The following is a 27,967-nucleotide window of genomic DNA, read 5'->3' on the forward strand; positions in this document are numbered from 1 at the left end:
TTGTCCTCACTACAGTGAAACATGGCCACTACAACTGGCAAACTCGTTTGCAAAATATTGAGGAACCTCTCCTTTTTTATTCTGCTTTCAATTGACAATAGGACCTACCTCAAAATGTGTTCTTTTTGACCAACGGAAAAGTCTTTTTCGGTAACTTCCCGTTGAGCTAGACACTTGATGCTTAGAAGATAGTTCAGATCTGGGAGGCATTACAAAGCAAGTGAAAAAAATCCGCTAGGTGGCGCACGGATCGAGATATACAGAAACTTAATTTTAAAATGGAAATTTTGCGATCGACTTTTAACTAACTTCTCGGTGATCCAGAGACTTGAAACTTAGCACATAGTTTGCGAGTCGATGGCACTACAATTCGTAGAAAACAAAATGCCGCCAGGTGGCAGACGAATCGAGATAAACGAAAATCTCTGAAAATCGCTGAAAAACGCAGGGAATCTTGCAATCGATTTTTGAGTAACTTCCCGGTGAGCTGGAGATATGAAACTTAAGCCGTAAGTCACAACCCGGTGACAATGCAATATTTTATCAAAAAAATTCTGCTAGGTGGCGCACGGATCGAGATATTAGGAACATTAATTTTAATTTGGGAATCTCTCAATCCATTTTTAACTAACTTCCCGGTTACCTAGAGACTTGTAACTTAGCACATAGTTCGAGACCCGGGACAATACAATTTATAGAAAACACAGCTCCGCTAGGTGGCGTGCTAATTGAGATAACTACAAATGCCTGAAAAACGAGGCTAATCTTGCAATCGATTTTTGAGTAACTTGCCCGTGAGCTAGAGACTTGAAACTTGGGCCGTAGGTCAGAACCCGGTGACAATGAAACATTTGATCAAAAAATGTCGCTAGGTGGCGAATGGATCGAGATATTATTAAAATTAATTTTAATTTGGGAATCTTTCAATCCATTTTTAACTAACTTCCCGGTTACCTAAAGACTTGTAACGTAGCACACAGTTCGAGACCCGGTGACAATACAATTTATAGAAAATAAAGTTCCGCTATGTGGCATGCTAATTGAGATAACTACAAATCCCTGAAAAACGAGGGGAATCTTGCGGTTGATTTTTGAGTAACTTGCCGGTGAGCTAGAGACTTGAAATTTGGGCCGTGGGTCAGAACCCGGTGACAATGCAACATTTGATCAAAAAATACCGCTAGGTGGCGCATGGATCTAGATATTAGGAAAATTAATTTTAATTTGGGAATCTTTCAATCCATTTTTAACTAACTTCCCGGATACCTAGAGACTTGAAACTTGGCACTTAGCTAGAGGCCTGGTGACGATACAACTCAATTTTCTAGTAACTTGCCGATGAGCTAGAGACATGAAACTTGGGCCGTAAGTCAGAACCCGGTGACAATGCAATATTTTATTAAAAGAATCCCGCTAGGTGGCGCATGGATCGAGATATTGAGAAAACTAGTTTTAAATTGGGAATTTTGCAATCGATTTTTAACTAACTTCCTGGATATCTAGAGACTTGAAACCTGAAAAGTAGTTTAAAACTCGGTGACAGTGCAATGTTTGATCAAAAAATTTGAGCTACATAACACACAAGTCGAACTAGAAGGTTAGGCCATACCTTCATGGCTAGCCTCCTTAGTGTTGCAGGCGTTGTAGAATTCCACCTCGTTGAAGGCCCAAGTCAATGCGCGTCCTTCCATACTTTTAGGCGTACGCGACTTTCACCACGATTATTTTAGACTTTCAGGTGTATGCGAATTTCACCACGATTTTCAGCTGTACAAATTAAGTAGCTGACAAACGAGGTGGAATTCTCTTGTTATGATGCGAGGTGGAATTCTGTTGTTTACGCCAGTGTTGTCAGCGAAAATTCCACAAATTCTATTAAATCTTTCTATTTTGAACAAATAAATATAATAAGAATTTTCACTTAGAATTACTTAAATTACTAATCCAAGTTGCAATTGCCTTTTTGTAGGCAATACTAAAAAATTGGAAATAAAAAGATGATAAAAAAATTTTAAGGACTACCTTTATTTATATAAATGGACTAAGAAGTAGAACGCAATTTTTCCTTTATTGCAGACATAGTCTTGTTGAATTTTGACTAAAAAACTTTAACAATAGCTCTTGTAAAAGAATTTTTGGATTTAAAATTATAAAGGTAGAGTCCGTGTTTAAATTTTAAATAATCAATTAGTTAATCCCACGTACATGGTTTGCCTTAAATTTAAAGATTGCGCTCCACCTTTATAGTCTTAAATCCCAAAATTATTTTACAAGAGCTATTGTTAAAGTTGTTTAGTCAAAATTCAACAAGACTATGTCTGTAATAAAGGAAAAATTGCCTGCTATTTTTTGGTGTATTTATATAAAGGTAGTCCTTAAAATTTTTTTTATCATCTTTTTATTCTTTGTTAAAGCAGGCTTCGATTTATTCTCTTTTGCATTGTATACTGATCATTCTAAGGACCGCCCGAATGGCATGTAAAAGCGATAGGTTTTCATTTGGTGTGGAGAGCTTATTGCAATTTGGAAACGTGTCTGGCCTCGTGTGTTGTACATTCTTAGAGGACTACCGCTCTTGCGGTATCTAAGCTTTTGAACTTTTCTCTTTACAAATCGCAAGACGGTAGTAAGAGACTTTTTTTTGGGTTTTACCGATTTTCCTGTGGACTGACCACTACGCAAAAGATCTAAAATGGTATGAAGGAGAATAAAAAGAACTAGAGAGAAGACAAAAGAGGGAAGCTACTAAGAAAGATATAGAGTAAGACGAAGATAGAGAGATAAATCGAGCGGAAAAGAAGTAAGGGAAACGACGGAGAAGGCGAAATAGATGCAGAGAAAGACACAGGGAGGAGTGAATAAGAGAGCAAGGAAAATGGATAGAGAGGGGGAGGGATAGTAAGAGTTAAATGTTAGGTTGAACTGGCCGGTCAATAAAGACCTCATATAGACTGAATGTGTCCATACTGTTACCAGAAATTGTTTGACGACCAAACGGAAAAACCCCAATAAGGTTTGTTTGGGCCAACAGCCCAAACTCAAAACACAAAAGGTCGCCCGCGCCCTTTTTCTTATATTGTTAACAGTGCCAGTCAAACTGTTTATGTTAACCATACAAATGAACATCGCTGGAATAAATAAACAGTTTGACTGGCAAGCGGTATTGATCTGTTATACATTTTTTACTTCACTTGTTTTCACACATCAAGGAGAAAGGACATATTTGGCCGCAGTTCCAGCTTCACCAACTAAAAGGTAATCTAAAATTGTAAATATATTAATTTTGTGCACAATCTTTATGTTAAATAAAGATATTATATTAATTAAATTCTAATACCAAACCTTTCTTCTTTTTTGCACTATATCTTGACCGGCACCATCCCTGAGCTGTGGCCCGGCCAACACATTGGTCCATTCAATCCGTTATTTCATCCAGCGACCATTTTGTGAGCCAACCATCGGTTATTACAATAGTGCTTGGTATTTTTTCGAAGAATTTTTTCATGAGGAGTTTATTTGCGGCAACAGCAGCAGCAGCAATATCAACTTAAACAACACAGGAACTAACAATCCATTTGTTTATATATTATTGAATCCACTGCATTAAAAACGACATCTACAAATATAAAAAGGTACGTGGTATATTTCAGTGGTACACATTCAAATAAAATTAGTGAAAGTGAAAAGTGCGCGAGTGATATTGTGAAAAAATTAAATACAAAGTTTGTTTTGTACAAATAGCCCATTTGTCCATCAAGTATTGCTTGCCGCCGACGGTAAATAATATTTGACACGGCTTAAGGGTCTTCGTTGCATTATTGCATACAAATATTTGTACAAACAGTGTTTCGGAATAATTTAATAGAAAAGTGAAAGTAATATTTGAAAAATAAAACAAATCAAAATACATTTATATGACTTGCACTTCTCTGTTATTAACAGCTCACAACAACAACACTGCACTGTGTAATTAACCTCACTTTTGGGTTTGGTTCATCACAGTTTAATTAATTTCACAAAAATCACTCGGTTTTTCATCCAATTCATTTTTTAAAACAAAACAATTTAATTTGAGCGTCATTTTAGTGGACGGAACATTTTTCCTCCAACTTCTGCTCAGTTTTTCACTTGCGTTTGATTTAAATAATACTGTGCTACATATATACACGCACACGTACATACATATAGTTGGTTGGCGAGCAATAATTTTTTCTTAACACGTATATTTACACGTACGTATATTTTATATACAGTCCACTGTTTTTTCACATTAAAGTATTAAATCTCGATTTTATTTTCTTTAAAATAAATTTTCACATTTGCGATTTTACACAAAATTCATTAGAATTTCATTTATTTTGTTGGGTTGATTTTGTTGGTGGAAAGCGTTCAATAATTTATATTAGCATTTTGGGGTATTGCACAGACACTTGTGCATTTAATATTTTTGGAAATATTCATTGTTTCTAATTTTTAAAAGATTTTCTATATGGAAGCATATAACCGCCTAGCAGACACCGTAATTGAATTCGACATCGAATTCTTAAGCAAACCCACAAGCGATCACTCCAAAAATTCGCTGAAAATTCAGCAGCAGGAGTTGAAGTCCATGTGGGATAAAGCCAAAGCTGCTTTCGATGATCTGCTAGTGGCCGAGGACATTACCGCTAAAGACGTTACTGCAGTTAGAAAGAAAAATAAATCATGCTATACCGTTTTTGTGCGGTGCATGACAAAAATGAATGACCTGGCGGAAAAATTTGAGAAGACAGAAAAGGAAAACGATGCTGTCTTTATGCCACGCAACTTGCACTTAGCACCTTGTGATACCGATATATTCAAAGGTGATTATTTGTCATGGCCAACTTTTCGTGACATGTTCACGGCCATTTATATTCTAAATAAAACCCTGTCGCCAGTACAAAAATTATACTATCTCATACAAAAAACCCAAGGTGAAGCCAGAGAAATCGTTAAGAAATGCGAATTGACGAATGATGGTTTTGATATAGCTTGGAAAAATTTGTGCGACAGGTATGAAAATAAAATAATATTAGTCAACACCCAATTAAAGATTCTTTTTAACCTTCTATCAGTCGAAACTGAATGCGGTAATTCAATCAAAAGATTACAAAGGGACATAAATAATTGCATATCCTCGTTAGTTAGTCATCATATTGACGTATCTAATTGGGATCCAATTATTACATATTTATGTTCAACTAAGCTTCCTGATGTGACCCTTTCGCTATGGGAACAGTCCGTAGAAAACAAGATAGAAGCTTTCAAGTGGACGGATATGGACCGATGTCTGACAAATCGTTTTCAAACGTTAGAATCAGTCTCAGGTTTAAGAGGTATAAAGAGTACAAAACCTCAAAAGGTACAAAACTCAAAGCAGGCCTCTGAACATTCTGCAGATTTATCGGATGAACAACCGTGCACTTCAAAGCAAGCTCAATCTCAAAGTGAATCTGCGAAACAAAAAAGGCAAAATAAAACTACAGTAAAATCTAATTTTATTAATACCAGTAAAGGTGTTTTACTAGGCACAGCTCGCGTCACCATTCATTATAATGGTACAGATTTTTCGGCCAGAGCTCTCATAGATTCCGGATCTGAATGCTCTTTTATCACTGAAAGACTCACACGAAGAATCAACCTGCCAACTCGAAAGATGCATGCTCAAGTTTCGGGCATCAATAATTCCTTTTCTGCGCAGGTAAAAGAGGCATGCGCCATTCAGTTGCGGTCCCCAGTTGACCCACTAATTTCTATTGACGCTTTAGTTCTAGTTCTACCACATTTGACAGGTAATTTGCCAACATGCGATGTTAGTGCATTAACACAACAAGCATTCCCTGATCTCGTGCTTGCGGATAAACGTTTCTTCGTGAATGAGCCAGTTGATCTTGTTCTGGGCGGGGATATTTATCCGCAAATCATATTAGACGGTATCAAGAAAAACAATATTCTTAGCACTCTTTTAGCTCAAGAAACTGTCTTTGGTTGGATACTGACTGGTCGTGCTGATGCAGCCAGTCCAACCAATCATAATCGGGTATCCTTTTACAATGAGGTTGCTTTAGACAAGCAGCTAAGGTCATTTTGGGAGCTCGAAGATACACCGAAAGCTAAAGCCTCCACATTGGAAGATACATATTGTGAGGAATTGTATCAACGCACAACGCAGCGGAATTCTGATGGAAGATACATTGTGTCGCTTCCGTTCAGGTCAGAATTCCCAGGAGAGATAAATCTAGGTCCATCATTAAGAATAGCATGCTCTCAGTTCTATAAAAATGAAACCCGACTTAGAAAAAATCTCGATTTACAGAAAGAATACAATAAAGTCATACTAGAATACGCGACTATGGGTCATATGTCAAAATTAGATTCAATTCAATCGGCCAATGCAGTCGATAATTACTATCTACCACATCATGCGGTAATAAAAGAAGAAAGTATCTCCACCAAAGTTAGAGTTGTTTTCAATTCTTCTTCATGCTCTTCGAATGGTGTCAGCCTGAACGATGTTCTTCTTCCTGGTCCTGTGCTTCAGGCTGATCTACCAACATTAATTCTTCGCTGGCGACTTTTCAGATACGTCTTCAATAGCGATATTGAGAAGATGTATAGGCAAATCCTAGTAAATGATAATCACAAGATACCAAAGAATAGTTTTCCGCTCAAGTCCAGATGATCAAATCAGTCTGTATGAGCTCAAAAACGGTGACATTTGGTATTAATTGTGCTCCTTATCTAGCAATAAGGACATTACTTAAACTGGCTGATGATTCCGAAAAATCTCATCCAATCGGCTCAAATATCCTACGAAAAAATATGTATGTCGACGACGTTCTTTCGGGAGGGCATACTATTGCATCTGCGATCAGAGCAAGAGATGAAATTTCCGTGGTTTTAAGTTCAGCTGGTTTTCCATTACGAAAATGGACTTCAAATTCCAGTGAAATATTACAGGGTATTCCCAAAGCTCATCTACTGAGCGAAGATTTCTTAGAATTTGAAGATTCAAGTAGTATAAAGGCGCTCGGTATTAGGTGGAATGCTCATTCCGATCAGATTTACTTCATATTAAAATCTATAGAAGAGAATACCGAGCCTACAAAAAGAGCGATACTATCTCCTATCGCAAAACTCTTTGATCCATTAGGGTGGTTAGCTCCAACAATTATCGTGGCGAAAATGATTATGCAAAATATCTGGTTTCGTCTTCAATATTAGACAGGTGGAAAAATTTTACCAAAACGTACAAGGAGATCGACAAAATACGAATACCGCGATGGGTATCCTTTTCTCCAACAGAAAAGGTCGAAATCCACGGATTCTGCGACGCCTCCGAGAAAGCGTATGGTGCAGCCGTGTATTTGAGAGTGGAAACCAACGACGGCATATTTGTGAATCTGCTTTTGGCAAAAACAAGAGTAGCTCCAGTCAAAACCATTTCACTTCCTCGACTGGAACTTTGCGAAGCTGTATTATTAGCGGAAATAGCCGAATCTATCTGCGCTAACCTTGATTTAAGTCAACAAAACATTCACCTGTGGACAGATTCGACAATCGTGCTGGCCTGGATACGAAAACCTCCGTGCTCATGGTCAAATTTCGTTGCGCATCGAATTACAAAAATTGTCGACAAAGTTGGAAGTTCATCGTGGTATCACGTGGATTCAGGTACAAATCCAGCAGATTTAGCCAGTAGAGGAATACTAGCCGAGGATTTAGTCAACAATTCTCTGTGGTGGCAGGGTCCTTCTTGGCTACAAGAAGAGAAGGAAAAGTGGCCAACACAAGATTTGGACTTTACCACAAATATTGAAAAAAAAAAACGCGTGCAAGTACATACAACCGCAATTTCAAGCAATATTAATGATATTCTCAATAGGTTTTCAAATCTTCCTAGGGCTTTAAGAGTCATATCATACATGTTCAGGTTTTTTCATAAAACGCATCCTAAAAATAAACATTAAAGTCAACCTGAATCTTATTTAATTTCCTCAAATGAAATTAAAGCTACAACAACCCGTTTAATAAAACTTGCTCAGAAGCAATATTACGGATCATAAATTTCAAGCTTGCAATACAAAACACCAATTTGACTTAAAAGCGAAATACTTTCACTCACTCCATATCTTGATAAAGACGAAGTAGTGAAAACGGGTGGACGACTTGGTGCATCCAAAGATACTACCGAATCTGAACGCCATCCCATAATACTTCCGTGCAATTGTAGGTTTACTCGTCTTTATGTTCAATTTGTCCATGAAATTTCTCTCCATGGTGAAAACCAATTAATGCTGCGCATCATTAGAACACAATACTGGATACCAAAAGTTAAAGCCATGATACGATCCATAATTCATAATTGTAAGATCTGCACGATCTTTAAAAAATGATCTCAAAGTCAGCTCATGTGAATTCTACCTCAAGAACGCACCACATTTTCGCGTGCATTTACCAATACAGGGGAAGATTTCGCAGGCCCTTTCGACATTAAGAGTTACAGTGGGCGCGGGTGTCGTACCTCAAGGGGTTACGTTTGTCTATTCGTTTGCTTTTATACTAAGGCTATACATTTAGAAGCCACTAGTGATTTGAGCACCTCCTCATTTCTAGCCGCGCTTTCAATATTCGTAGCTAGACGAGGATGTCCAAGAAACATTTATTCGGACAATGGAACAAACTTTGTCGGTGCATCACGCGAATTAAAAGCGGAATTTAAGGAATTTCTTGCCGATGCAAGAAATCAAACCCTGTCAAAATATTCCATCAGGCATTAAATTGGCATTTCATACCAGCAGGAGCTCCACACATGGGGGGACTATGGAAAGCGGGAGTGAAAAGCTTTAAAAGCCACTTCAAAAAAGTGGCCTTAAACAACAAATTCACTTTTGAGGAATTTATCACGTTGTTATGTAGAATTGAGTCTTGTCTCAATTCTCGCCCTCTTAGCCCCGCTTCAAATGAACCATCTGACCTTGAGCCTCTAACACCAGGACACTTTCTAATTGGAGGTCATCCATTTGCACCAGCGGAAATCAGCGCTGATGAAAATACTGCCTCAATAGTCAATCGCTGGCAGAAACTCAAGGCAATACATCAAAACTTCTGCAGAAGATGGTAATCAGAATATCTTTCGGAACTACAGAAACGGATAAAATGGAAGCATCCTAAATAAAATATGCAAGTGGGAGATATGGTGGTTATACGGGAAGACAATCTTCCTCCCAACGAATGGAGATTGGGGCGTGTGATTAAGTTACACCCTGGTTCAGACAACCGGGTGCGCGTTGTGGATATAAGGACTGAAAGGGGGCAAGTGACAAGACCACTTGTCAAACTAATATTTCTACCAACATATACCGCGGAAACCGGAAACACGACAGACCCTAATCTTCAGCAGTAACGCTACAATTGGAGTTACAAAACCTCTACACAACATTAAAACCATCTCGTAACCAAAACGAAGCAACCTCAACCAACTCATAGTGGAAGTAAAAATATCTTTTTTTTATCCAGCCTAATGTTACATATGTACATATACATGCTTGCGCACACGGGTGGTGTGATTTTCATTTGCAAAAGCAACAATATTTTGCTACAATTGATGAACACATTTTATTATTAAATTTTCAATTTTTTTAATGCGTTGTTACCCACTCACTACCAAGTGAGGTTATCACTGGGTAGTCGCCACCGAAAACATGTGCACGGATATGTACATAATGACTATGTTCATTGGACTGCATGGAATCATAAAAAAAAAAAATATCGTGGGTTCGAAAACCACATATTCAATCATGAAATTTCCCTCAAATAAATATTGCCTTTGTTCTTTTTGCCTAATGCATTATATATAACGGTGCTCACATAAACATAATTTTTTATTTTTGTTACGAAGAAACGAAAAAAAGGATAGTACAATGGGAAAGGCAACGTTACTTAAATTAAACAAAACCGCTGCCAATTCCATTGCATACACCCGTTTTTATCAAAATAAAAATAAAAACATAAATAAATAAAATAAGTAAAAAACAAAAATCACGGAAATAAAAATGTTTCAATTAAGGACACCCTAATATAATTCACGGCACATAGCATAATTCCTTTTTTTTTACTTTTCGAGTAAAAAGTTTAAATACTAAACAAAAACAAGAACAAAAAAATTTTCTTACAAAAAAAAAACACAGGAGAAATTTCGGATTGCTCGGTTCACCCTAATGCAACATATTGCAATTATGTTTTGCTTTTCGAAGCAAAAACCAACACAAACAAAAAAACCACTTACAAAAAAAATTTTTTTTTTCTTTCACAATAAAAAAAGCACTGAACACCCTACTACATATGTTGTCACTCCACGATCGCATGATTTTATTGCGGATCGTTGCAAAAAAAAAAAACACATTTACACACTTTTCACATAACTTGTTACTCTGCTTTGGTGGAGGATTTTTGTTTGACCTTTCATAGGTCTTCATTATCCCATCTCTTTTCCTCTCTTTTTTATTTGCAATATATGCATATTTTATTTTTGCACTAAAACACTTCACTAACGACAAATTGACGACGGAAAAGTGTTAAATGCCCGCGATTTACATTACTCGCCCGCACACGCACTAATTAAAATTACACTTTTAGGAAAAAATTTATTCCCGCACGTTTTTTTTTTTTCGTTTTTCATTTTCATTAATTCGGAACTGAAGTTAGTGAAACATGCAATATATCGATATTGCAAACAATCGATTCACTAGTATGGTAGCATAAGGGTGTTGACACATCATCAATTATCCGTAAGGCTACATGCGGCACATATGGAACAGCATGACGTAGACATTTACATTTTTGAGAAACTAGTTAGTAATCAAAAATAAATACTATAAATGCTTGGAAATATATAAATTAGACATTGTTTCAGAAAATCTTTCCTGTTAATGTTGGGGTTGGCGTTGTTTCTGTCTTGGGCGTCCGAGGGTATCATTTGTAAAACAAATGAATATCAATTATATTACAATACAATACAGCTATCGTGTATTTATATTTCGCATACATTACCCTGCTTCCACCAACAACCCTTATAAGGTGAAGTTCACATTTACCTTATCAGAATTGCTCGCCAACCGAAATACGCTCGCTACGTCGACAAAACCGATGAGGAAAGCGACACCCTCTCCATTAACGCATCGGAGGTCGAAGCAGAGTCCTCTGCAGTGGAAACGTCTGCTTTCCGTCCGGAGGCCTCAGGTGGAGTGGAATCATCTGCATTCCACCCACCTTCTACGAGCGGATTGGAAATGAAAACTTTCCAACTGCGCCGTTTTCGTCCTCTACTTCTACATGAGGTGATCTCAGGCGGATTAGAAATGCAAACTTTCCAACCGCCCAAAAATAGCTACAATGGAAAAGGCAAGAAGAATCGACGCAAGCAGCAAGCACATCATAGTCGCGCCGCAAGGAGAGTGGAATCACCTGCATTCCACCTCCATTCAACGAGTGCCTTGATGAATTGTAAATACCTTTCTTATACAACATATTTTTTTACAACAAAAAAAAAAAAAAAAATTATTTTAAATACTGCTTATGGATATACATAAGCAATGATATATTTTATACATACACACATGAAATAAAAATGAATGTGCCACTGAGATTGAACCATGTACATCTTTTATTTAGATTTCTTCTGAACCTGAGATGAAAATAGTTTTAAGCTTAATTTAAACAAATACTGCGAACCAGCGGCGGAATATGTCCAAATAAATCTTGCGTATCGCAAGGAGCCGGCATGTTTAGGCCAACAGCCCAAACTCAAAACATAAAAGGTCGCCCTCGCCCTTTTTCTTATATTGTTAACAGTGCCAGTCAAACTGTTTATGTTAACCATACAAATGAACATCGCTGGAATAAATAAACAGTTTGACTGGCAAGCGGTATTGACCTGTTATACATTTTTTACTTCACTTGTTTTCACACATCAAGGAGAAAGGACATATCCCGCCGCGGCTCCAGCTTCACCAACTAAAAGGTAATCTAAAATTGTAAATATATTAATTTTGTGCACAATCTTTATGTTAAATAAAGATATTATATTAATTAAATTCTAATACCAAACTTTTCTTCTTTTTTGCACTATATCTTGACCGGCACCATCCCTGAGCTGTGGCCCGGCCAACACAAGGTTCCAGGACATATGTTATAGAATAACTCCGTCTTTGCAAATACTCAGTTTTCTAGGACCCAGCTTAATTGCTGCCTAAGGATCTGGTAACTCTGCCGCTCCTAATAGCTGGAGCCTTGACCTGGTGAGCGCAGGACATGAACACAGAACGTGCTCAACCGTTTCTTCCTGCAGCTCACACTTCCTACACTTGCCGTTACTAAAGAGGCCTAACTTATAATAATGTGACGCCAGAAGGCAGTGGCCAGTCAGTATGCCCATCGTGCGCCTTAAGTCTTCTCTCTTCAGAGATATGAGCCAGTTTGTGAGTCTAATATTGTAGGCTTTGCACATGATCTTAGAAATTTTGGAGCCCCGCGCTTTTGCCCACGCCTATCAATTATATAAATTAACGCGACTGCAGCTTAAGCACGCTTCCTCCTGAATTGCTGCTGCTTTCTTCACTGCTATAATTTCCGCTTGAAAAACGCTGCAGTAATCTGGAAGCATGTAGGATCTACTTATTTCTGGGTCGACAGAGTAAGTGTATAGCATATTCTGCCATTTTTGCACACCGGCACCAACCCTCCGGCTCAATTGTGGCCCATTGTCTCGCTCGACGCTTAGGCCTCCAACAATATATTCCGTTTTCCCGATATTAGATGTTGCTATACTGCTGTGGCCATAAGGCCTGCACTCTAGCTGCCCAGGCCTTAAGCCTTGTTGCCGTTGCCATAGTTTTGGCCGTTAGGTCTGCAGGCGATATGTGTACAATTGCATACAATGCTGCTGTCGGGGTAGTTTTTAAGGCTCCCGTTATGCTAATCATTAACACTGCATACTCTCTCAAGTTTTTTGGTATACGTACTTTTTTGTATTGCTGTCCACAAAACAAGAACCCCATAGTAAAGCATGGGTTTGACAATTGCCGTAAATACCCAATGGGAGAGTTTGGTTGTTAGGCCCCACGTGCATCCTAACATCCTCTTGCATACGTAGAGTGCGGCGGAGGCTTTCTTCGCTCTCTTCCACATGGAGTTTCCACGACAACTTACTATCTAGTATAACCCCTAGATACTTAGTGCTATATTTTTCTTGCAGGGTTACCCCTCCAAGCTTAGGCTTAGTCCAATTAGGGACCTCGTTGGCGGTTAACCCGACTCCAGATACCCAGGCATGTACATCCCGAAGTGCCTGATCCGTCAGAGAGCTGAGTGTTGTTAGGCATCTGCCGCATATTATGAATGAAACTTCATCTGCATATGCCGTAAGTTTGACTGGTCCTCCGTCGAACCGCTTAAGCAATTGGTTATAACCAGCGTCCACAGCATTGGTGATAAAACCCCACCCTGTCGCGTTCCCCTGTTTGCAGATTTCGTTGCCTCATACAGACCCCATTGCGATGTGATCATTCTGCAACTTAACATGGAGCCGATCCAATTTGCTAAAGCTGGATGAACTTCAATCGAGTTGAGACTGCCCATGATTGCTATTTTCGAGACATTGTTGAAAGCTCCGGCAATGTCCAGAAAAACAGTTAGGGCATATTCCTGGTGTTTCAAGGCCTTCTCTATATTCATAACCACCCTATGCAATGCAGTATCGACTGACATGCCTTTGGTGTAAGCATGTTGTGCTGAAGAGAATAATTCCTCGTTCATTTTTGATTTTATATACACATCTTTTAATCTCTAGGGTTTTGATTAGAAAAGATGTCAAACTAATAGGCCTGTAGTCTTTCGGGTGCAAATGGCTGGATTTTCCCGCTTTCGGTATGAAGGATACTCGAGCCGTTCTCCAAGATTGCGGGAAGTGGTTCAGTTTTTGCAACACTCAAAGATTATTCTTAGCCATTCTATAATCGTTCCACCGGCCATCTGCAACATGGCAGGGAATATTCCATCTGGGCCCGGCGATTTGAACATAGCAAACCTTTTTATTGTCCATTAAATTTTGGTCTTTGTCGACAATCCTGGTACCCCTCGCATCGTATTAGGACTGTAGACGTGATAACATAACTCTTCCGCATCGTCTCCTAATGGGAAGTGTGTGTTAAGTAACGCCTCTTCACTACTGTGTGACCATTCCCCGTCGTCCTTTTTTATCAGTCCCTGGACTGCATCTCCTCTACGATGGCAACCTCTTCCTGATACATCTTTCTGAAATTTGTACCAGTCCGTTGCCCTAGGGTTTCTAAAGGTTTTCCCCTTCTCTACCCCCTTTAGGGGGATTCTGAAGCTGATATATACATTTTCTGAGAATGATGGCCTGTTAAGGACCCTCCATTCATACCCCGATATATCATGTTCAGAAGTCAATGTGATATAAAGCACATTGCTTGACGTAGGACCAGCATATGTAAGCACGCTACCCCTGTTGGCCACCTGTAGACTACTCTGTATTATGTAACAAAAAAGGGACTCATCCCTATCATTAATATTGTCCCCTCCCCATACGCCGTGATGCGCATTCGCTTCCGGGCCTATGACAAGTCGTCCTCTGCACCCTTCTTGATCCACCAGCCTTTTGAACTCCTCTAGTGGGGCTTCCATGTCATAAAAGGGAAGGTTATTTCTTTCCCTCTATTGCGACTACCGCTAGGTCTTCGGTGCTGAAGTTAGATAGCATGCAAGAGCATAGGTGTTTCCTTACCATAACTGCACCTCCAACCCTGCTTTCCGTCCTTGCGTAACAAACGCTGAATCCGCGAGCGCTGAGTCCAGAAACCTTTCCTCCAGATGAAAGCCATGACTCCTGTATCAGCGCCACATCAAATGAACCCTCCTCAAGAGTCAAGAGGAGCTCGCTTGATACCACTTTACTGTGTTGGAAGTTTATCTGTAAGACTCGCAGCGCCATAGAGCTGTTTGTTTCCCTCCAAGTTATCCGGCACTGCGCTCACGCAATGCATTTTTCCGCTATTTTCCGAGTCTTGAGGTGCATTTCTCCCTCCCCTCTTCGAAGCGTCCTTGTTAGACTCGCAGCATTTTTGAGCTGTTTGTCCACTTCCAATACCTCCGCCTCTACGCTTATACCTTTGTCTCTTTCTGCTACTTCCATGCCCTCGTGTTCCTTTTCCATCTCTCCTGCTTTTAGCATGTTTTTGTTTTTTTAAGGTTTTCAGCACCATTGATTTGCTCGTGCACCTCTTTTTTTTTTTTTTTGCAGGGGGGCTGAAAAATGCCTAAAGCACCACAATTGCTACCGTCGCAGCAACCGTGTGTCCGTAGACTAAAAAACAGCCCCGTTTTGGAAGCGTCGCCCACCCCGGCACCACTTTCGCATTACTTCAGGGTGGCGTTCCATATTTCGCATTTTTTAAGAGCCTACTGTTGTCCCTGCGTCTAGGTTCCCGCTATTTGATCTGAGTGTCCATTTAATCGCCACTGCTTCGCATGCGCATTTCTCTGCGCTCCCTCTCAGCATCCATCAGGCGTGTCATTACTATAAATGCCATTTTGCTCACTGCAGTCAAGCACTCTTTCCTGTTGCACATATGTGATACTAAATTTCTCGTGGTGGGTTCCTCCCCAAAGGCTCCATGCAAGGCGAGTCTTTCTTCGTGGAAACGTGGGCAGTGGAACATGACGTGTTCTGCGTTTTCTAACTTCGTGGTACACATTGGGCAATGAGGATCTTCCTCTATCTTACGCTTCCATAAATACTCTTTGAAACCGCCATGTCCACTCATTATCTGCGTGAGATGGTAGTTCAGTTCGCCGTGCTTCCGCTCATTCCATTGATCTACGTTCCAAACAAGCGTGAAAGTCCAACGCCCCTTTACTCGAGGCCTCCCACCGTTCTTGCCACTTATCTATTGTTTGTGTCCTTGCTCTTTTCTTGTCTTCTTCAGATGATCGCTCGATATTAGTGTTATACAGATCGACCGTTTCGCTTGCCAGTAAGTCCACTGGGATTTTCCGGGTTAGAACCAGGATCGCGTCGTCGGACACCGTCCGATAAGCACTTTCTGTTCTTAAAGAAGCAAGTCGGTACGCTGCTAATATATATTATTGATGGGTCGCTTTAGATCCATACCACACTGGTGCTGCGTATAGTATTATTGAGCTGGTTACTGTGGACAATAGCTGACGTGTAGCTTCGCTCGGACCACCAATGGTTGGCATTATTCGCATAAGTGATCCATTAACTTTGATAATTTTCTCCCCCACCGCTGTGAAGTGCTCTTTGAAAGTTAACTTAGAGTCAATGTCCTAAGTATTTTAAGGAATCCTTTGAAGTGATTTGATGATCCCCGACAGTTAAGACTAACTCGTTCGCCGCCCGTTTGGAGCTTACTAATACCACTTCCGTCTTTTGGCTACCCAACTCCAGTCCCATATTGGTCAGCCATTCCTTTATTCTTGCTACGGCGTCATTACATAATGCTTGAAGTAGGTCCAGTTTCTTCGTCACTGCTACCACTGCAATATCGTCAGCATATCCCACAATTTGCGTGTTTTCTGGTAGATCAATCTCAAATCCCTGTGGGACGCCTCCTGTGATTTTGTACTCTTTTGCTCCTTGATCCGTGTCAAAGAGAAGTACTCTGTCTTTAAGATAGCTACCTATTATTCTGCGTAAGTAAGCTGGAGTGCCGAAGCTTTGCGGCGCTGCCATTATCTGCATCCAGTTCGCAGTGTTAAAAGCATTATTGATGTCCAACATAATCAGTGCACAGAACTTCCTTTTATTTTGGCCTCCAGAGATAGCTTCTCTAGCTATATTGACGACTGTTTTTATTGCATCTACGGTGGATCTTGATTTGCGAAATCCATATTGACTATTCGATAAGCCACCTGGTCTTTCTAGAGTCAGCTGTAGGCGCTCACTAATTATACGCTCGAAAATCTTCCCTAGGGAATCCAGCATACAAAGTGGCCTATATAAGGATGGTTGGTCCGGCTGTTTACCACGTTTCAGCAATAGGACAAGTCTTTGTCTTTTCCACGGGCGAGGGAACACGCCTTCTTGCATAAAGGCATTAAAAAGATCAGTAAATAATGTAGCCCTAGTTGTTATCGCGGCTTTAAGGGCTATGTTTGGTATTTCGCCGGGTCCTGGGGATTTGTTATCAGCAACTCTTTTTGCAGCGTCCAGCACCTCTTGCTCTGTAATTTGCGGAATTTCCGTACTTTCTAGATCCTCGCTTGGATAAGTCCAGCGATCTTGCGCCGGGAAAAGTGTTTCAACAATAATATTCATCAGTATCGGGCACGTAGGTTGCTTTGATATCGGTCCTTTAACTTTGGCCATCACAGTTCCCCAAGGCTGATCCCCAAGGATCTAGGTCGACATTATCCAGCAGTTCCCTAAAGCATAACTTCTTGCTCTTTTTTATGGCATTTTTTAGTGCCTTTCTTTGTGCAACATAGGTGCTGTGTAACTCCGCATATCGTGGTGATGAGCGTGCCCTCTGCGCTATTCTTCGTGCTTTGTGACATTTTCTACGCTCTTCCGCAATTTCGTCATTCAACCAATATACCGGAGTGCGCTGTGCTTTTCCGCGACTTCTGGGCATGGCAGCATCACATGCCATACATAGCAACTTAGTGATTTGAACCGACTGGTCTTCCGCATGCGATTCTCGTACAATGGCGTACTTCCAGATAATGTCAAATATTTGTTGGTCGAAAAGGAGCTGTTTCCATTTCCTACTTTGTCGATGTCTTGCTGCTACCGTTCGTGGAGTTTCGAGCAGCTCTACGCTAATAGCTTTATGGTCGCTGTGTGTGTAGACGTTGCTTATGGACCATTTTGCTCGTCTTGCTATTTCGCTGCTAGCGAAGGTTAGATCTATAATGGATCGTCTGGTACCTGTATCGAAGGTATATATCCCTGGTTCATTTAGTAGTTCTAGCCTCAAAGAAGTAAGGCTTTCGAGAAGAACTCTCCCTCTTTCGTTGGTTCGTCTACTTCCCCACACAGATGACCATGCATTGAAGTCTCCACACACTAAAAGCGGGTGTTTACCTCGTGCTTCAATGGTGATCCCGTATATCATGTCTTCGAACTCGGCGATGGTCATGCTCGGAGGGGCATAGCAACTGAAGACGTATATACCGTTGATTTTTGCCCACGTGAATCCTGCTACCCTTGGCGTCATATTTTCCTGTGGGAGAAATTTCCCTGGTGCCCAAATTGAGGCTTTCCCTGCCGAATCTGAGTGCCAACCCTGCTCCTGGCGATTTTGGTATTGTTCAGAAAGTACCACTATGTCATATCCTCCTTCATAGACTGTTTGGGATAATAGCTCTTGGGCTGCCACGCAATAGTTTAAATTGAGCTGCAATACCCTCATGAGACAGTCATTTTGCTGCCCTCTCGTTGTGGGCATTTAAAACTGCCTGTTGAATGTTGTCCCCCACAAAGCGCGCATTTCGGTGCGTTTTCGCAATTTGCAGCCTTATGACCTTCCTGGCCGCATTTGCTGCATAGGCTAGACCAATCTACAGTCTCCTTACATTTCTGAGCTATAAGCCCGTAGCCCCAGCACCAATAACAGCGTTTCTCTTGCTTGAGCTCGCTAATTATGCAGGAAACCCATCCTACCCGGATTCATTGCGTATTAAGAACCGCCTTGGCATCATCCGCTGTAAGGCTTATAAGTGCCGACTTCGTGCCACTGTACCCTGTGCGTATGCTTTTTATAGCAGTCACATCTGGAAGTTTGATGTTGCATTGCTGGTGGAGGGCGTTGCAAATCTCCTCGGGCTTAATAATCTCATCGAGATCTCTGCACTGTAGTGTGACCATTTGGGACTTTGTTATAACTTTAGCCGAGTCCTTTAGTACCGCTTCAATTTCTGCTTTGTACGCGCTTGTTTTCCCATTTTGCTATTTTTTCAGCTCTAGTAAAAGCTCTCCTTTCGCCATTTTTCTAATCGTTTTGACGTCATCACCCAGGAATTTTAATTCGTCGCATCTTCTCACTTTACGCAATATGTCGGCGTACGTCGCTTCCCCCGCCTTGGAAATGATGATTGCATCCGGCCTAGCCTAAGTGCTTTTTTCTTGCTTGCTCTTCTTTTTAGCTAACTGCCACTCTCCCGTCTTTTGGGCTGCAGTTTCCTCTTTCCGCTCCGTCTTCTCTTGCGTTTCTTGCCGTCGTTTGTGACCACCCACGTGCCCTGGCAAGACGTTTTTTAGTGTAGTAGTGGGTTTTACCACGTTGTTCTCCTCGGTCGAGTACGAATTATTCCTCGGTCGCTTTCCTGGGGGTGATGGACTTCTATCCTTGGCACATTCGCTTGCACGCAATTTATGTTCTAAACTCTTTACCTCTAGGGCCGACTCGATGTACAGCACTTTTATTACGGAGGCCAAGCGCTTGATTTCCGCGTGCATATTATTACGCCCTATGAAGAACTGCATCAAGTCCTCAATCGCCTTGCCTAGCTTGGTCATCTTTTTTTCTCCAGGGGGGTTTTGCTGATTTAACGCCTGCTTAATTAGCTCACTTAATGTTGGTGTGCCCGTTTGAGCCTTGCGGTCGGAGCTCTTTGCAAAGCTTCGGTGTAGCACTCGGCGACAACGCTCCTTGCTTGCTTTCGGCCTCCGCTCCTTTGGGTTTCGTTATCACTTGCGACGAATTGTTAAGGCCCCCAACCGATGGCCCACGCCCTTCTGGAGAGCGAGCTAGCTTCCTTCCTACGAATGGATTGAACGACATTTCATTCTCCTGTGTTAAATTTTTTATTTTAGTATTGTTGTTGCTCATCATTTATTTAATTGGGTCCCCACTTGAGGCCGCTATCTTGGTCCGAGTGTGCAGTTACCTATATAGATCCCGTGGTTGTCTATGCGAAGGCAGGGAGGCCACGTGAAGGTTGACTCAGTCCCTCATGAAGACTGCGTTCAGAGCCAGATCAGTATTAATCGGGAGGATCTCAACCGAACCTGCACCACCAACTTAATGATGACGGACTTTGAACGTACCCCAAGGCCTGCCAAGGTTTTAACGGGACGGAGACGAATGGGACATTAACCGGAAAGTCATTTCGACGGTGTGTCAAGCCGTGTACTGAGATTTCCGAATGCCCCATTCGCCAGCCCTTAACAAACATATCCAAGTCGTATACTGGAATACATTAATTAAGACCTTACTGGGCTCAGTCTTAATGTGACAATCACCTTAAATTTACAAATATTTTACCTCTTTACCTTCCTGAGTGTGTATCCCACGTCGTATAGTTGCCTCCCTATCTTGGGTAGGTATTCCCTCGAAGCAACCCCGTACTAGGCTGTGGATGCTTAATTCAGGGCGGCATCTACTCGCCCTGTCACTGGAGGTTCTCAGGGTGCTTTAGGACTTTTAAGCCAAACCCTCCTCACCAGCCGCACTTGGTCGAGGGCTGCTTATTTGATTTTCGGAGATAACCTTATTAATAGGCCGCTCACTGTCCGCCAGCAGTGACTCCCTTGGCCTGAGCTCAGGCTCAGGTGCTCGTGCACCTCTGCCACTGCGCCTTTGCCCCCATCATTTGCCGCTACTTTCTGGTTATCGAGGTCCTTTTCAACCTCCCCTGCTTTTAGCGTATTGGGGTTATTGTCCTGAGGACTCCACTTTTTAAAACGCATACGTATACTACCTGCGCCCCAGGACATTTTCCCAATCTGTGAGTACAACAGAGTCTCTGATTCCTTGTTCATTTGGAGGATGTAGTACTGGCCCCCTCCACGGCGGGATACGTGGAGTACCCTCCAATCCCGTGTTGGTATATTCGCCTTCTGTCGCTGTAGCATGTTAAGTTTGTCCTCCACCTTCACCACTCGGCGTATTCAAACCTTGGCTTTTGGTATCTTGGAGATAAGTGCTCTATCCATCACCTTCAACCTAGTGCCTTCTTGTTTTTGAAGGTCTGGAATAACTCTCTGCAGCCATTCTAAAGTCGCCTTATTGGTGCAGGTCATCAGTTTAATCCCATTGTGCCATCCAGCTGTTTCGAAGGCTTGTAGCGGTCTATTTGGTTCATCATGCATCATTTTGATCATAATACTGATCAGCCCCCCTTCTACGGATCTCCACTTTTCGGTTTACATCTGCCCATTGGGAACGCTGCAATCTGTTCGTGCGACAGTCAGGGACTGCTTCGCAACTTCGCTCATCTTCTTCTCGGTGAAAACCGGAGTATCATCGAGTAAGCTGAAGTGTGATTGTTATTTCCCTTTAGCTTATTAACACTTGTGTCTTGGCTTCTCAAGCCATTATTGCCTTCACCTTCCCGTATTACAGCTTTTGAGGTACATAGCTTTCCAGTACTTATATTTCCCTCTTCGATCCGCTTTGCAGACTTTGAGGTTTCCTGGACTGGGGCGTTGACTCTCCCCCTTCTGCCTGTTAAAAGGAGGCTTGTCAGGTTCAGCCGATCGCTGCCTCTTGCCTCTAGGGTTGCAAAATTGATGGTTGTTCGCAGCAAAGCTTTCGTCTGTAAATTGTCTCGACATTCTTCCAGAATGTTAAAGCATCTCTTCCAGAAAAGGTAAAACTTCTTAAAATTTATGCAGATAGACCAAAGTTAGGGCGGAACAACGTTCGCCGGGTCTGCTAGTGAGTATATGATAATGATACCGCTTACTTAGATAGCTTCATCAAAACGAAATTTATCATGTGCGACTTTTTTATGGGATACAAATACGGTTGTTTCAATGGCGAAATCGACACATCAGGGACCTTATTGTGTAACTCCAGCCTTCTTAAAATGCGACTCGAAAGCTGTCAAATCCAGTTACGTAATACGGTCCAACCATGGAATTTCCCCTAGTGTAGTATTATCATAATTACTTCATAATGCTATTATATTATTTTATTTTTCATAGGTATCTACGTCGCTGCAGTAAATTCAGCGCATGAACAACTTTTAGTTAAAAGAACAGGAGTAATCGACATACCGTCTTTAATAGTTGTATTGGAGGGATATAGTTACATATATCGTGGAAATATTTCTAAATTGGCCATGGTTGAAGGTGAGTAAATTGTATATACGATAAATGTTAATCAATCGACGCTTTATTGATAGCAACGATAGGTTAAATTTTTTGCCTTGCCAAAACACAGACCGTTTGCAGATTTCTTATATGATATTTCAGACACAATGACTCACTTATACTCGGCCGCCATGCTGTGGTGGTAGTATGCTCCGCCAACCACATCGAAGATCTTGGGTTCAGTTCCCTCAAAAATTTAGAAACATGTTTTTTCAATTAGAAAAAAGTTCTTCTAAGAAGGATCACGTCTCGGCAGTTATTTGGCAAACACTCAGAGTGTAATTCTGCAATGAAAAGCTTCTAAGTGAAAACTAATCTGCGTGGTAAATGCCTTTCGGAGTCGGCGTAAAATATGTTGATCTCGTCCCGCCAATTTGTAGAAAAAATTTAAGGGAGCACGACGCAAAATGGAAGAGAAGCTCGGCCTGATCGCGGGGATTATCGCGGTTTTCTTTTTTTAATGACTCACTTAATACCTTAGACACTAGTGCGACCACATAACAACCGTGATACCGGCTTCAAATTATTTATGGAATTGCCACATGTCTATGATAACGTTACGAATAGGGCAGACATCGCTCTTGGATATTTCCTCCGGAGAGTCGATCACGTGCCGACCTAAATACTTTCGACTCGTCCTCACAAAGGCTGTACTGGTGCGCATAAATTTGGGGATCCATTTAAATAGTTATTTTCTTTTTTTGATGCGAAAAATTCCGGGTAAAAAAATTGTCCTGGTAAAAGTTTATGGGATCCAGGGGTTACCCATAACATTTTCATGACGAATTATGCCATTTTTCGGACTCTCCTCTCTCCCTGAAGGGAAGTCAGTGACTAGTGATACAAAATTTCTGGTTCGGAATTAGACCTAAAGTGCCAGACAAGTACTAGTTGCGTGGTAACTAGATTTCCTCCGTTTATAATCGCAATAGTTTGGATTTTTGTATTTCATATATAACAAAATTCGGAACTATCGAAATCGGTGATAATATCGTACTAGAAAGAATCAATATGTAGAGTTCGGTCTGGTTCGGACCCAACGATGTATTCCCCTGAAAAGAATTAGATCTAAACTGTACATTTTAAACCAGTTCGAAACTATCGAAAAAGAGCCAATAAAGCGACTAAATCTAAAGTGGAAACGTTTATCTAGTTCGGAACTAGAGAAAAGGTAATGCAGCGGGGACAATTTCCATCGCCTAGGACATCGACATGTCAAATTCGTCACTTTAAAGCATGTAAAAGAGATAGATGGCGAACTAGTAGTGGTTCCGAATGCACTAGTAACGCACTAGTTTTGAAGTAGAGATTTTTCCTTAAGGGCATTTCAAAAAAAGTCCACAATAAAAATTAAATCCGGAAATTTATTTTATAAGTCGGAAAATAAAAGTTAAATGCGGACTTATTTTTTAAGGTTAACTAAAAGTCTGGCCCTATAACTATGCTTATCCAAATGAAACGAATTTCGTAACAACAGATTCTTCTCACATCAACAGAAATTTAGAAGAATCTGTTGTTAGGAAATTCGTTTCATTTGGATAAGCATAGTTATAGGGCCAGACTTTTAGTTAACCTTAAAAAATAAGTCCGCATTTAACTTTTATTTTCCGACTTATAAAATAAAACTCCGGATTTAACTTTTATTGTGGACTTTTTTTGAAATGCCCTTAAGACAAAATCTCTACTTCAAAACTGGTGCGTTACTAGCGAATTCGGAACCACTACTAGTTCGCCATCTAATTCTTTTACATGCTTTAAAGTGAGGAATTTGACATGTCGATGTCCTAGGCGATGGAAATTGTCCCCGCTGCATTACCTTTTCTCTAGTTCCGAACTAGATAAACGTTTCCACTTTAGATTTAGTCGCTTTATTGGTTCTTTTTCGATAGTTTCGAACTGGTTTAAAATGTACAGTTTAGATCTAATTCTTTTCATGGGAATATATCGTTGGGTCCGAAAGTTGTTGTTGTCATTTGAAAGTTGTTGTTGCTAATACCACAAATTTGTCACAGAAAATCTAAAACCAACTCTCAGGGTACTATACTTATACTTTTCCACTTAACATTTCTGGTGCGCTTTGCACCCGTTGTAGTTGCCAACTTTGACACACTGTATAATAATAGCCTTTAACCACAGTAGGAAAATCTCCTGCATTGAAGGCAACCACAAGATTTTATTGAATATTTTATGTTAACAATCCAATGGCCTAAAAGTCTTGCATTTTAACGCGAGAAGTCTTGCTAATGAAAAATTGGATTATGTTAGGGATATTTTTGGAGAAACTGGTATTGATGTTATATGTGTTTCAGAAACGTGGTTTGCCCCTGGTATTTCCGACTTCTACTACAGCATACCCAATTATACATTGATACGCCATGATCGAGCTAATAGAAAAGGGGCAGGCGTTGCAATTTATTGCAAGTCTTATCTTAAGATTATACTGTTTAAAGCATCGACTACCTCTGACACGGAATTTATTATTGCCGAAATTTCCGACGGTGTCGCAAAAATTCTGGTTGCGTGTGTATATAACCCCCATAGATGTCTTTTTTGCAGACTTGTCTATGTTTTTCATAGAATATGAGCGTTATATTTTATTTGGAGACCTGAATGTTAACCTTCTCATGAAAGACTCGTATACAAATAAGTTATTTGATTGTGCCTCTGCCGCTGATCTTGTAGTAGTTAATCAAACTTTATCAATACTCCAATAATTCTAACTCTAGTCTTCTAGACCTTGTTATTGTATCTAATCTGGACCATGTTCTTAAGTTTGACCAAATGTCTTTCATCTCTGACCACGGCATTTTATTTTTTGAACTTGATATTGTGGTAAACTGTCCTACTGAGAATGTAAGTTTTAAGTAACGTGTTATGAAAAGCGTAAACCTTAGTAACCTTTATGATGATCTGCTAAATGTTAACTGTTGGTTTCTAGTGACAGTGGATGAAATACTTGACTTTTTAAATAAATCCTTAAATACTGTTTTCTATAGTCATGTTCCTCTATGTAATGCGGATGTTAAGAATCCGTCCTGTTCCTGTTACTATCGTAAGGCTAATTCAGCTAAACCGTAATGTATTTTACTCTAAATGGAGAAGAACGAAGACTGACAAAGCTTGAATCCAATACAAAGCTGCCCGTAACAGAGCTACGGCAATAACAAGAGAGGCTAACCGTGTATACTGCAGCTCCAAATTAAACCCTTCGCTTCCGTCAAAAGATTTATGGCGCAATCTGAAATTTGTTCCTCTACGTAAGGCGGATGTTAAGAATCCGTCCTGTTCCTGTTACAATCGTAAAGGTAATTCAGATAAACCGTAATGCATTTTACTCTAAATGGAGAAGAACGAAGACTGACAAAGCTTGGATCCAATACAAAGCTGCCCGTAACAGAGCTACGGCAATAACAAGAGAGGCTAACCGTGTATACTGCAGCTCCAAGTTAAACCCTTCCTTCCGTCAAACGATTTATGGCGCAATCTGAAATTTGTTAAGTTAGTGCTCGCTTTCATTCCCAGAGCCCTGACTGATATTATAAACCACTGTTTCACAGTTTCTTCCTATCCTTCGGAGTGGAAAAATGCCATATTTATTTTCGTGACCATGAAGAATACCTCCACCAACCCTAGTGATTACAGGCCAATAAGTATCTTACCAGTATTTTCGAAAGTATGCGAGTCTTTGATGGCGTCTCAAATTACATCACCTTAGACTCCGGTCAAAACATAACTGGGCCACAGCTATGATAAAAATTCTTGATTACATACGCATAAAATTTGATCAAGGAGATCTTAGTCTCCTTTGCCTTCTGGATTTTTCCAAGGCATTTGACTTAGTTAATCATTATTATTATTATTAGGCCTGGAAGCACTGCGACCTTTGTGCAGATCTATTGTGCGTGACGTTTCAGCCTAATTTTGTGTGTGAATATTTCTGATGTATCTAAGTACCTCTTCAGACTTTTTACTCCATATCACATAGGGACTAAGAGTCACACCACCTAGATTGGAGAGTCTATGCCTTGCCAGAGCGACGCATTCGCAGAGAATGTGAACCAGCTCACAGAACCGATAAATTTGAATATCTGATAGATTTCGCTTACTTAGGTGATATCGTAGACCACAGTGTCCCGTGTAGTACCCAGTGAGAGTTCTTAGGTCCTCTTTGCTTAGATTAATGAGTTTGGCTGATACTTTGATTGCCGGAAGTATAAACAGTTTGGCCGGTATTTTCCCTGGGCAGTCAATCCAATGAAATATGAATTGTTTTGTTTCCTAGTTTCTTATGTTTTCCCTAGTGTGTGCTGTTTTGAGTCCACAAAAGGGCTCTGGACCATGGAATGCTGCCACAGCACCCTTCTTTGTTATTTAATCTACATGTTCATTACCTTCATGTCCTTATGTCCGGGAACCCACCCTAACAAAACCCTGTTTTTGGCTCCCACTAGCTTAGATGTAACTGTGTAGGATTGCAAGCACGCAGGGTCGACTGGCTGTCCGACATAATGTAGATGCTCTTCGAGGCTGAGCCTCTCCGCAGACATTCTCTACCGCAGACTTCTATTGCATGGATTTCTGGCTGAAATACGGTGGGGTCATCCCATTGGTATCGATTTCTTGAAGTTCGGTCCATAGATGCCAGCTCCCGTTCTTCCGTCATCGAATTTCGATCCTTCCGTGAACCAGACTTCTGAGTCAGACTCATTATAAGGATTCCCTGTTTCCCAGTACTCGTCGTCGCCAACGCGTAGAAGTCCATAAATCTTTCGAAGAACTTTTCTCTCGAACACTCCCAGAGCCGCTTCATCTGATGTTGTAATTGTCCATGTTTCTGCACCATATAGCAGGACGGGTACGATAAGTGTCTTATAGACAGTGGCGGATTTACGGGGACATGTTGATAGAAAGTACCAAAGTTAAAATGACGGTGTTACTGGTAAAACTTAAATAAATGAACATATGCACTTTTATTGAGAATATCAGCACTACCGATTTTGGCTACTAACAAATTTTCATGTCGTAAAAAAGGTAAATAATAGGTAATCATCAAAATTGCACCCACCTCAAGTGCATCAAACACGTTTTTAAAATTCTGACCATCGACTAGCCATCTCCACATTTTGACTTCCATTGCAAACTCAGTTTTGGAATAATTCAGAACACTTTCAAAAAATTCATAAATTTTATTGCATTTTTCAGCGTTGTACTCATTGTTGGGGAACAAAACACCGAAAGTTTCGAAAATTTATTGATGTTTCATGAAACGGCTCTGGATATGAGTTATGGATGCATCAAGCAATGGAATATAGAATGCGATTCTATAATAATCTTCGACGCTCTCAGTATCAATGTTGCATCTATTTAATTGATGTTTACTGATGCGTGGTTTCTTAATATCTATTTTTTACATTTTCGAAAATTTCTTGTAAATGTATTACTGAGCTTTGTCGCATTTCTTGAAATTCCCGCATATCATCTTTTGCACATTTCAGGGCCTCGGACAAATCTTGAATTTCTGATTGCAATTGCTTACTCAAAGGCAACTTGATGGAATGACTGCAGACTGCATTATATAACAAGACGTTTGGAATTGCACGGTAGAAATAGCAGCCTGAAACTGAAGTTTTGTCGTTTTTCCCTCCTGCTATCTCTTCAAAGGCTTAGAAGATTGCTGGCTGAAGTTCCATGTAAGCGGATACTGCTTCATGACATCATCCACCTTGTTGGACAGACGCTTTGCACTTTTTTTCTTCGACTTTCTTTTTGTATAATCGAAATTTTTTTCTGGAGAACGTTTTGCCT

At 40.5% G+C, this 27,967-nt stretch overlaps 1 protein-coding gene across 3 annotated transcripts in view; it reads left to right on the forward strand.

Moving 5' to 3' along the window:
• The window catches only part of l(3)80Fg (dnaJ homolog subfamily C member 16 l(3)80Fg), a 2,137,133-nt gene that overhangs the window by 435,570 nt on the left and 1,673,596 nt on the right, over positions 1 to 27,967 (forward strand). For all 3 annotated transcript variants that reach the window (XM_067760003.1, XM_067760004.1, XM_067760002.1), the window contains exon 3: positions 21,995 to 22,141. In XM_067760003.1, coding sequence (XP_067616104.1) covers positions 21,995 to 22,141 — 147 coding nt within the window. The remainder of the gene's footprint in view (positions 1 to 21,994; positions 22,142 to 27,967) is intronic.

This window comes from Eurosta solidaginis, chromosome 1 (assembly GCF_040869045.1).
Source record: "Eurosta solidaginis isolate ZX-2024a chromosome 1, ASM4086904v1, whole genome shotgun sequence".
Taxonomy (NCBI): domain Eukaryota; kingdom Metazoa; phylum Arthropoda; class Insecta; order Diptera; family Tephritidae; genus Eurosta; species Eurosta solidaginis.